Consider the following 12,422-nt stretch of genomic DNA (forward strand, 5'->3'; position numbering starts at 1 on the left):
ACGTCACAGAAAAGGCTGCTACCAGGAGAAAGGTGGAAATGTTTCTAGCAATAGTATGTCATCCATAGGGCAGGATGGTACGGTGTTAAATAGAGGAGACGAGTTCTAGAGTCTGGGTTCCACTCCATCTCTTACAACCACTTATGCATCCACAGGCATGTTAACCTCTCCAAACATCAGTCAGGGTCCTTTGGAGGTAAAAGGAAGATCATTTGGGGGCCTAACTTGCAGACTGGCTATAAGGAGTACGGGACACAATGTATGTAAAGTGCTTAGTACCAGGACTTCATACCAAGCACTCAGTTGATGTTAGATCATCTTAATCTTATTATTTAATACATGTTCGATAGTTTCCCAAGTTCTAAGCAAGATGCATGCATCAAGAGCAGAATATGGAGAAGAAATGAAAACAGAGAGGAGAAATCGTAGATGAAGAGTGTGTTGGTGCTTTAGTTGCTGAAGAGTATGTGGGCAAAACTGTTGCAAACCTCCTGGATTCTAACATCTCATCAGTTCAGGAACAAAAAGAAGGTCACCCAGTTAGGTCACTTCATTGAGAAAATGTGTGAATAATTTTGAATGAACATTACACTTGGTATGGTTCTTTCTTTTCCAAAGGGACAAAAACAGAGCAATGTCCTGAGAGACAGTGGACATAGTCAGGTATTTCAGCGTCTGTTAGAAATACTTGGTGGATGGATGACTGCTAAACAGTAGTCTATCATATCAGTATTCTATGGCTATTCCAATCAATTGCCAGAGATTGCATTTAATAATAAATAATATGCTTATAATAGAATTATATTAATTTCACATTATGAATTGACAACTTAAAAGGATAAATATTCAGCTATGTTGCCATACAAAGGAAGGAATTTGGAGGCAGGTGACAGTTTTGATGTATACCTTGAATGAAATATTCTAACATTCAGAAGGTTCACTGGGAAGTATTTAATAAATTCAATTTAAAGAGAAACTCACTTGGACGTTCATCTCTTTTTAACTTTTTTGATTGGTTTACCTAACTCAAAGCAAGATGTCTAGAATTAAATTTCCACATGAGCAAGATTCAGAAAATCATCCAAAGGCATACTGAGCAAATCAAAACTTTTGTTGGGTAAATTCTTTTCTCTACTATCTAGGTTCATGATTCACATGACAGGAAGATAGCTGAATTTAATAAATAGGTTTATGGTGTGAAAAAAATTATATAACTGAGAAACAAATTGGTAATTTATTTGAAACTTAGACATTATCTACTCAAAAGCAGAAACATTTGTATTACTTTTCTAAATAAGATATGTTTAAAAGCACCTATCACAATGCTTCAAAAGAGAAAGCACTCAATACATGTCAGATTCAGATTTTAATGGAATATAAATAAGTTCTTGACAGTGCCTAACAGGAGTTGCAGATTTTTTTCAATTTACAGTTCTTGCTTGTGATTGTTAATGCTATTGAAGTCACCATCAACACAGTTTCCTTCCACTGTCCCAGTCCCATGTCTCAAGAAAAGCACAGAAGCAATAAGCCATTGATAAGAAAAATTAACTATTATGACTTTGATATCTGCCTAGGAAATAAATTTAAACAAGTTGAGTCAAAAGATCATCAGATGCCAAGAATAGCTCATAATTTCCTTTTAAACATTTTGTAGGCTAAGTTGTAAACAGATGTAACAAACACATTTTATCCATGGCACATTCATAATCAACACATAATGATCAAATGACAATTCAACTTTATTTCCCAACCAGAGGATCAATCAACCCCAAGACATTTCTTACTTATAATATGCATATTAATACATTCTCAAAATATTTCTAGTGCTTAATGTAAACAAATTAAAAGTTTGCAGGACCCAATTGTGATAGAAAAATGGAGTAAATTTTGACATATATCACAGCGATATAAAATTCACAAAGAACCTCACTTGGATGGAACCTAATACACTGGCAGTTGTAATGTCACAAGATGTTCGGTCAAGAGACCAAAAAGTTAACACATTGGAAACTTGACAAGCTGAGGAGCCAATAGGATAATTCATCATCAGTTTAGAGAAACCACTGGATGGTTAGCTTCCTGTTGCAAAGCAATATTTCTAGGCAGCAGATCTTACATTTATAGGACCAGACATTTTACTTTTGCTTTTTGAAATGAAGTTTAATTTTTTAAATTAAGTATATATATTTGTGTTCGTCAACTTTTGGGTCTCTTATCTATATACCTCTGAAACTTATGGACTATCTGATTTATAAGAAATAAATATATTGACTTCATGTCAATACGTATGAAATCCCTCACTAAAATAAAAGTTTTACACTCACCATTTAGCAAATGATAGAGTTTGCATATGGTCATATAATATAACCAATCAGAGAGGGAAAGATGCCTTCAAGGATGTGCCTATTGTAGCTGAATAATGAAATACAAAATATATTTGAAGTTGATTAAAATACTAAAGAAAATTTAGGTATGAAAATATCTTTACTCTGTAAATGCTTAAACAGGACTTGGTACTAAAGGCAATATCTATAATAATAATAAAAAACAAATGTAGGAAAATTTTGGCATTTCAAACATTGAATTATATCACACAAGTATAAAAGCCATTTGGATTTGCTACTCAAGTTGGATTGTCCTTTAAGCATCATTAATTGAACTTTTAAAATAATTATGAATATTAGACAATTAAAGAAAATGGAACCTGGACTATTGGAGGAAGAGCACAGTTATTTACCAATCTTGTGCTCGTCACAGGTCCTCGCAACACTTCATGTTACTGAACTCACCCTGCTGTGTCCCCACTGTTAGGCTGATTATGGTCCCTGGTGCTGCTTCCAGCACTTACCGAATGAAGGCCAAGTGCTGATGCAGAGTACAAGTGCATCCCAAGGAGAGTTTCAGTCACCAAAACTGGTGTCTCGTATGGAGAAAAAATATGAAAGGAAGTATTTACATTCCCTTTTCTTTTCTTCATCATTTTCCTTTTTTGCCTCATCAACATTTTCTCCCCAAAAACATTCACATTAATTTCTTTTTCCATATTAAAGTATCTGCTATAAAGCTTCTCTGGTTTAAAATGAGGTACTACGTTTTTTTAAATGAGGTATTTTCCTATGTCTTTCCCTTACTAGTATTTTGATAGAGATCCCACCCTCTTTGTTTTCTCATCAAAGGCCCATAAAGCATGATACATTTCAAGTAGAGAAAAGCTGGAGATGGGTTACAGTCTGGGATGAGGTTGAGTCACCTTGTTGTTTAAGGCCAAAGCAGGAGGGAGGGAGGGCACATAGGTGGAGCGGGATGGTAGAGCTACAGATCAGATCTTGATAGTTGAAGGCTATATTGCTTGACACCGTGATACTCCATCTTTATTTTAAAAAATGGGAGCTAGCGTTCAGCCTAGTAGGTAAAGATGCTTGTGTCTCACATTGTAGTGCCTGGGTTCAATTCCCAGCACCAGCTCCTGACTCCAGCTTTCTGTTAATGCAGACCTTGGAGGCAGCAGTGATAGTTCAAGTAATTGGGTTTCTGCCAACCATGTGGGAGATCTGGATTGAGTTCCTGACTCCTGTCTTCAGGCAAGTCCCATCCCCAGCCACTGTGGGCATCTGAGGAGTGCACCCAGTAGATAAGAGCATTATCTCTTTGTCTATCTCTCTTGCCTTTCAAAGAAATTTTTTAAAAAATATTTAAATAATAAAAACTAATCCACTCTCTCTTTACTGATAGGGAAGAATTAGGCTGCTGCTTTGTGAACTCTTTGTAATTGTTCCTAATTAGCAATGCATGAATTTGAGATAAAATAATTAAATTACAAAGTTTTATTTTAGTCTTGCAAATATAGGTAGTACTGTAGCTTATCTGGTCTATTTACTTTTCTTTTACAATGCCATAACTTTTAGTTGATTCAAAAGGTGAACAATTTATAGAAAAACCAACAAAATCAACCCAAATCATGGCTTACTTGATGTTTGAATGATGAAACTAATTAATCAACTAAATCCATTATTAGATTTTTATGTATACAGGTACATCATAGCTTAAAAATGTGAAGATATTTTCAATAACTGGCTTGTGTGATGTCATCTCATTGCCTTGGCCATTTAAACATTCCTTTGATATGACTTGTAAATTTGGCTAACAGACTGATTTGAAAGATATGAAGACAAGTACACTCATAAACACACGAATGATTCAATAAACAGGCAACACAAAGTCCTACTGAACTAGGCAAAAGCATTATTTCTTCCTTGTTGAAGGTATCAGCATATGCTACATCTTATGTTGCACAAGTGTACTCATTAAATATTATGAAATGTACAGCAGGCCGGAAAGCTCTAACTAGGTAGTCAAAGTCGCTCATACCTGTGTGTTCGTATTTATGTCGCAGAAGGGAACTGCTTTTCTGGAATGTCTTGTCACATAAGTCACATGCGTACATGCCACTCTCTGTCTTCTTGATCTTCTTTCGAGACAGACAGGAGTCGGAGTCTGTCATGTCATCTAGGCCTGACATGTAGTCTTGTGCTCCATCAAGCAATTCTCCCTGTGACATAATCACATAGTTCAACACAGTCTTCTTTTTGTGTTTACACCAAACAACTTTGCATAGACTGACATCTGGAGAACCTCAAAAGTACTTGCTATTAATCAAGCTAATGTTAAAATAGTTTCTCATCCATGAACAATATATGAGATCTGATATTTCAACAAAAATATAAACCTCTCTTCCCCTGAATGTAGACCTTGCTGTTTTTCAAGGACATAAAAATGGTCAACTCTTAATTTTTCTAAAATCCATTATTTTATTTGTACCAGGAAATATCCATGAGTAAAAATGAAACAACAGAACTTGTGTATTTTCAGTGTGCTTAAGTTTAGAAATGATTGGTAGCTGTAGAAACCCCATTTTAATTGAATTTTATATTTAGGTACAAAATGTTATTATTATGCAATCTATTTAAATGTATGTCTACCAACTAAAAGCCTCAAGCTATATTTTTATATTTAATTTTCTAATTTGAAATAGAGAATATTAATAACACTTTTTATCAATGTTCTATCTATGTTAAAACAGCCTTCAGCATTGAGCAATAATGAATGTGGATCAGTAAATTATTAAATTTCTTGATATTTATTTTGTCTTGATCCAAAGGAGTGCAAACTTGCATGATAACATACATTTCCATTTGCTAGCCCACAGTTCAGTTTTCTTAGACTATGTCTACACTAATTAATATTAGAGAAGATTAAATAGGCTTAAATACATTTACAAAGAGGGCAGACACACTGTAAATTGGAACTCTGGAACAGCTGTTACACAGGTGCACTACCAGTTTCGCTCCTATTTTGCAAACAGGGATTATACTGCATAATATTAAAACACCTATGCTTTTCTATTTGAAAATCATAAATTATTCACTAGTTTGAAGATGAGGTAAGCAGTTGTAGAATACACAAAATATTTTTTTAGATATTGTTCAAAATAAACTATTAATAGAAAACAAAGTCCATATCAAATTTACATATGTATTGTTCTAAGTTAGGAACACCTTTAAAAGCATGTGACTGTCATAAAGCTTCAATTTTAGCACCTATGTATGTCCTACCGAGTACTGTTATCCATGCGGATAAGTCAATCTGAATAGATCCCTCAAATAAATATTAACTCCTTTATCTTTTTCTTAAGGCAAATATATTTGCAGAGTACAGTGTTCATCTATTCATTTTTCTTGCCACTCAGTTTTAGGTTCACATTAAACAAACTTGTTTCTGCTGATTTTTTCCGCAGAGATTTTTTTCCTCTATGCATGTAAACCACATAATTTTCATCTCCTTTCTTCAGGGCAAAAAGCATGTCTCATTACCTGAAATCCTTGTTTCCGCTGGTACTTCCTCCTTTGCTGCATATCAGCAAAGGTAGCTGCTCCAGTTGGGTAGGTATAGGCCATATGTGGTAGGAAGCTCATCTGATCCAGTCCCGGGTATGGTCGTAGCCCTGGGATACTGGTCTGGACTGGTGGCATGAAAGTGGCAGGGGGAAATGCGCTTTGTGGTGGCAGAGCTGTGTACAAAGGTTTGGCACTAAAGGGATTCATGCCGAACACTGGGTTAGTGCTTTTGTTGTCCAGATTATTTGAATTTGAGAACTCTTTCTTGATAAAAGTCAAGTTCAGAGGCTCATCTGAGTTTTCAGATGACGAAGAAACACTGTTATGGTCTACATTTATGCTACTAGCTTTAGTTTTGTTCTTTGTGGCTATAATACTTTTGGGTTCTTTCATTTGTTTTGGTAATGACAAGTCCAAAGGCTCAGCCTGGAGCTCCTCGGAAGAGAAGCTGTTTGGAGTGTACGAACTACTGTGGGAGTTTTTAGAAGATGTGGAAGAAAGATTTAAGGGAGAAGGAGTATTACTCCTCGAGTGGTCCAATTTCTCAACTGGTTTAATATTGGTAAAATGGGAAGGTTTGGTTAGCCTGAGAGGAGGATCACAATTCGTAACACTGTTGTGTAGTTCTGCTATAGATGGTGATGTTATGGAGTCCATGGGCTTTACGGGAGAACGGGACAATAAAGAGTCTTTAGTGGGAGGGTTGCTGTTGGCAGCTAACGGCTTGGAGTTCCTCTCCAGTGATGGTGACCTGGAATTTGAATACTGGTAGACTTTTCGTTGCTCAAACCATTCCTTCACAAATTCCTGAGGAAGGCCCACAGCAATGGAGATTTTCAGCAGTTCATCAGAGTTGGGCTCCATGTTCATAGCATAGTATGCTTTGAGTACAGACATGTGGTCCTTGTACGGGTTGATGGGGCTTGTCAGTCCTTTCTCAGAAAGTACCGATGACAAGAGGAGGGCTTTATTATCAACGAAAACTCCCGCTTTGTTGGGGACTATGTTTTCATGAGGTTGCAAGACTGCTTTGATCTCTTCATTCATCTTACAAAGGTAACGTTCATGCTGATGCAAAGGAATGGGGCCAGGAAAACTTTCTTTACAGAACTGGCAGGAAAATGGAGTGGATATGTTGTGGTTCTCAATCATTTTATCATCGGTGACCAAATCTATTAAAGTACGCAGCTTCTCTTTCTTTATGTTACTGATCTGTCTCCTTGAGTCAGTAGTCAAGCTCTGGAGGCAAGCTTTGGCTTCATTGACTTTTTCTAACGTGTAGTCAATTATACTTTTAGTGGCACCGTTATGACTCACTACTGGAAGACCGACAGCTGGAATATTAGGAGAAGTAACTCCTTGTTCCTCAGGTTGAGAGCATGGATCCTTCATGTGATAACCTTTCAACTTTGAAATTTCTTCAGCCTTGCAGTCCATTTTTTGCCGGGAAACCGTATTGTCCACAATCTGTAGAACCTTTTGTACCTCGCTTAGATTACTATTCATGGTGGGAAACCCAAGTAAAGGGGCTTCCATCCCTACACCTAAGTGTTGCATTGGACTCTGAGCAGATGGATGAACTCCTAAAGGGCTGGTGGCTCCAAGCCCACCATTCATAAAGGGACTAGTGCCACTAAACCCGTGTGTGGCCATAAGAACTTTGTAGTCATTGAAATCTAGTGGTTCTGTTTTAATTTTAAGTAAGCCTGTTTGTTCAGACATACTAAGTGGTTTTCCATTCTCCAACTTGTTTCTTAACTGAGTAATGGCTGAATTTGTAGGAGAAGAAGAAACAGAATTAGGGGAAGAACCCGTCTTGATATTATTTCTCATGCGGCCATTTACCGAGATTAAACCAATGCATTTCTTGCTGCTGATGTGCGAACTGTAGGAACCCGAATGGGAGAAACGCTTCTTGCAGTTTGGGCACTCATAGGGTTTTTCACCTAAAAGGATAATTAAAATTAACATTATTTTTTTTCAATTAAGTAACACTTGCAGATGTCTACCAAGATAAGACTCTGTGAAACAATCAAATGAAAGGTACACAGAGGGGGTACCTCTGCATTCTAGGTGTTAGGTTAGAATTATGTGACCGTTATAGTTTCTGGGCTTTATCTACCCTGGGAGGACGTAATTCAAGATGTTAGCAGTGGAAGCTGAGGGCTATCTAAGCCTTTTCCAGTTAAGATCCCAAATCTTGTCTTGCTGTCTACAGCCTCCTATTTACACAGAGTGTCAAATTAATGTGTGGTCAATAGCACAATAAAGATGTCACAGTATTTAAAGGGAAGTGTAGCCGTGGCTTTAATCAACTCTGTGGACATTCCATTGATTCTACCAATCCAACTAGTCCTTTGAATAGTATCCACCCGTGTAATAAAATGCTTGGCAAAGCTATCAGCCTAGTTATAAAGATGAAATCTCAGTGGTGGGGTACTGTTCTGTGATACAGAATGCCCCAGGAATCAAGGAACATTTATCCTAAATGTTATCCTCCTATCCAAAATTCTTCAACCTCTTCTTTTCATGGGTAGACATCGAAAATGAATATGCTTTGGAATTTGCCAGCCCAAAAATATTTAATCTGCAGAAGAGGTTTGTAAAGGACCAAAGGAGACTCTAGATTCTATATTAAAGATTTGGAATTTTAAGAAGCATAAGCATTCCTCTTTTTTTATAAGACAGTCTTATTGGTGATGCTGAGTCTCATGGAGACACATGAAGCTCACATAGTTTACAAAGTAAATGGGTAGATCCAAACTCTACAAACAGGAGTGTATTAATTTTAAACAATCTTTAAAGCTCCTGTAATCAAACCAAATGCGAATGTGAGCATCAGCTCCTCTGCTACTCACCACTGTGAATTCGCAGGTGCTCCTTCAGATGGTGTTTATATTTGAAGGCCTTGCCGCACTCTGTGCATTTGAACTTGCGATTACCTGCTCCTTGGGTTAGCATTTGGTGCTATAAGAGGAGAAAGACTGACATCATTTTTGTGCAGGAGGAACAAAGAAAATTCATGACAAATATGTTTAAAAGACCTCTACGCTTTAGACAGTCCAAAAGGTTTGAGTGCATGCTTATTTATCTACCCAGTCTTTCAGAGTTGCAATAAAAGTGATAATGTTGGTAATAAAATTGGAATGAATGTAAAAAAATAAAAAGTGCTTTCACATGCGCATCCAACACTTGCTTTAAAATTATTTCTGCAGTCTCTTTTCCAAAATGTTTTTTTAAGCCTTTGGAGATGAAAAAGTATAATTGTAAAGATGTTTGTGTCTCTTTGTGTTTACTGCAAAGTCTGAAGTCTGAAGATTCCCTGTTAGAATGCAACTATTTTTTTCCAGGAAAAAATAAACATTTTCCTGAAAATTCTGAATAGTTTCAAAAAAAAATCCCACACACTTATAAAAAATTTTACCAAATTTTCTCTATCAGGGTAAAAATATATCCTACCCTGAAATAATCTGAAATTTAAAGAAAGGCAAAAAAAAAAAAATCCCCACAAAATAAAAACACACGAAACAAAACAAAAAACCCCTGACTATAAATATTTCATTACACAATAAGCATATTTAAATAACCCATTCACTACACTAGTAGCTAATGTAAATTCTGTTTTTTTTTGTTTTGTTTTGTTTTGTTTTTTCCTGAGGTGCTGCCTATCAGATTTGATTCACTATCAAATGTAAGAAACAACATCTTGGGTAATAGCTGCTTGAGCAGTTTTATCACAGGCCAGTAAGAAAGACCTCAATGACTTTTCATTTTCCTTTTTAGTAGTGTGCTAGGGAGTAGGGACAGAACAGAAAAAAAAAAGTTTGCTGAAAAGACAAGTTAAAAGCAGCAAAGATATAATCAAACACAGCTGACCTTTTTGAACAAGAGGGGGAAAAAAAAACCCAGTGCAACTTAGAATTCAGAAAAAAAAAAAAAAAAAGTCCTCCACTCTGGATACTCAAGGTAGGAGGTCAGCGTTTTTCTAGCAGCAATGACACAAAAGCCTTTTGCAAAAAGACAGCAGAGAAACGGTATGACAACTGCTAGGGTGTGCTGAATCTTCCCACATTCCTAGTGAGACAGATGGTGTTACATGGGACACAGGGAGGTTTGTTCAAACAGCAGCAACCTTCAAAGATCAAGCGGAGCCCAGCCCGCCGAGCGCCATTGAGGGACCAGCGCTCATATGTTGCTGAGTTGCATAAACAAACAGCAACAGCTGCTTTGTCCCCCCCACAGCCCTCAGAGGACTACTATAAACTTTAGTTGTGCCACTGTTAATATGATACAATCATTTTAATTTACTAATTGTAAATGCCATGAGCAAATGAGGGGACTTTTCAACACCAAAGCTACCATTCATAAGGCGCCAACACAATCACACTTCTGCATGTGAAATTTAAAGCAGTTATGCTAGATAAATATCTCGGCCCTTTTTTTCCTAGAGATTTTGTGCATACAAGCAAGGGGAGATAAACTGTTACATAAGCAAAACTAAGCAAGCATATTTTTTATAACACTCGTTGAAAAGCATTCAGGTGACAAGCCCCATCAGATCTAAATGGAATGATTTATATGAACTGCTGTCTCAAAATAGTAAAATTCCATAATAGAGTATTATTGTCATTGCTTGATAGTATTTGCTTATTCTTATTTTCCTCATTCAAAGAAAGTAAAGCCCAAAGAACAAAATAAGAATTTTATATAGATTATGTTTAATACTTTATGAAACAGATATGGTATCAATGCAAATCTAGGGTAATTCCAGACCTGTTGGGCTTTGTATTGTGACTTAAGACACCATTTCTGCTACCTCCTGAACACCATAAATATTACTACCATAATAGCAGTTTGTGAAGTCAGTTTTCCCAAAGGAAGAGCAAGAGCAGTTTTGCTGCAACATTTAAGGAATACTGTGGATCAATCCCATTCAATCATTTTAAGGATTTAAGGACTCATGCTCACCTGTTCAAGATAGAGCATAGTACTAAACAAATGAGCCAAAAGAGGCACAGCAATTTTAACATTTAGCTACAAATATGCATATCAAGAAGAGATCATTTTTAATGTATATCCAATGTTTTAGGACTAATGTAATTTATTATACATATACATATATACTAAATGCCTTTCTGATTTTCCTTAAAACACTTAATTAGATTTCATAGACTAGTAGCAGCTTGTAAAAATACTCTAAGTAACTGAAGGTGTTATATGACAAATGGAAGAAATACACCCTGCTTTTGAGTTAGATCCTATATGAAGAAAAAATTTTCAGTAAAAGTAGGTGAAAAATGGTATTAAAATTGCTGAGATGTTTAATAATATATGATTAAAATGCTACAATTTCAGTCACTTTTTGTGGAACATAAAAATGGAACTAAAGTCAAGTTAAAGTGCAAATAAAATTTCTAAATTAGAAATTAACACACTCATTCGATCGTGAACATAAGACTATTAAATCATATTAGAAGAGACCATCAAAAAATCATTTAGACCTCAATTAAAGCTATTACCATTAAAAGATCTGCATCTTCAAAATGCCATGAAAAATTAATAATGATTGCCAATCAAAGCAATATCGTTTCTCTAAGGGGTTATTATAGAAAGAAATCACTTAAAACCAACCCCCCACCTGATCTGTCCCTGGCTTGTGCGTCACCATATGCCGCTCGAGCTGGGTGCGGTAGGCAAACGTGTAGCTACAAAGAGGGCAGGAAAAGTTCTCCTCATTCTTCTCGTGGCGGTACTTGATGTGCTCCTTCAGTGATGTCAAGCGCTTGTAGCCCCGGTCGCAGTAGGGGCAGGTCAGCAGTTGGGCAAAAGCATCTGGAGTTCCAGGTGGCAGGTCTGTAGCCGAGAGACGAGTGAGAGAGAAGCGGGCCAAAAGGTCAGTAAATCAATGGCAGCTAATGGGCTGGCTGCCCGGGCTGGTATGACAGGAATCACCGCAATGTGCTCCACCAAAGTGCCATCATTGCAGCCGGCCCCTCGCACACCAGTCCCCACGCACACCCAGGACAGACTTGTCGGAATCAGCTCACACTGCGCTCGAAAATTAATTAATTACTAACTGGAGCTTTTTTTGGGGGGAATTTAAACAGCTGATAAATGGGGACATTCTCGTTAGGTGATTGACGGCTGTGATGAAATCTTCAATAGCATAGGACTCAGGAAGTCACAGACTGAGCTTTTCAGGTGTGGGCAGCGAAGAACAAAAGGTGAGGGTCAGGGTTACCAAACTTTGTTTTTTCCTCAAAAGTAAAATATTTCAGAAAGATAGGAACACATTTAGATATTTTTATCTGCTAGAAATGGGCTCTAATTGTTCTTGTTCTTTATTGGACGTACAAATGACACAAATTTGCTGACAAAAAAAATTTCACAATACCCTAAAATTACAGTTCTAATCTTTGCTCATGAAATTCCATGCCTCTGCAGCTGTTCTTCAAATTTTAAGGTAAACACCCAGGCATGTAGTGCATTTGTAATTGTAACAGCTGCAGAGGTCAGTGCCATGGC

General features: G+C 36.8%; 1 protein-coding gene across 2 annotated transcripts in view; it reads right to left on the minus strand.

The window, feature by feature from the left end:
* The window catches only part of ZEB2 (zinc finger E-box binding homeobox 2), a 137,052-nt gene that overhangs the window by 7,212 nt on the left and 117,418 nt on the right, over positions 1–12,422 (minus strand). For both annotated transcript variants that reach the window (XM_062186324.1, XM_062186334.1), the window contains exons 6-9: positions 11,536–11,750; positions 8,756–8,864; positions 5,874–7,843; positions 4,372–4,552 (exon numbers count right to left, since the gene is read on the minus strand). In XM_062186324.1, coding sequence (XP_062042308.1) covers positions 4,372–4,552; positions 5,874–7,843; positions 8,756–8,864; positions 11,536–11,750 — 2,475 coding nt within the window. The remainder of the gene's footprint in view (positions 1–4,371; positions 4,553–5,873; positions 7,844–8,755; positions 8,865–11,535; positions 11,751–12,422) is intronic.

This window comes from Lepus europaeus, chromosome 1 (genome assembly GCF_033115175.1).
Source record: "Lepus europaeus isolate LE1 chromosome 1, mLepTim1.pri, whole genome shotgun sequence".
Lineage (NCBI taxonomy): Eukaryota > Metazoa > Chordata > Mammalia > Lagomorpha > Leporidae > Lepus > Lepus europaeus.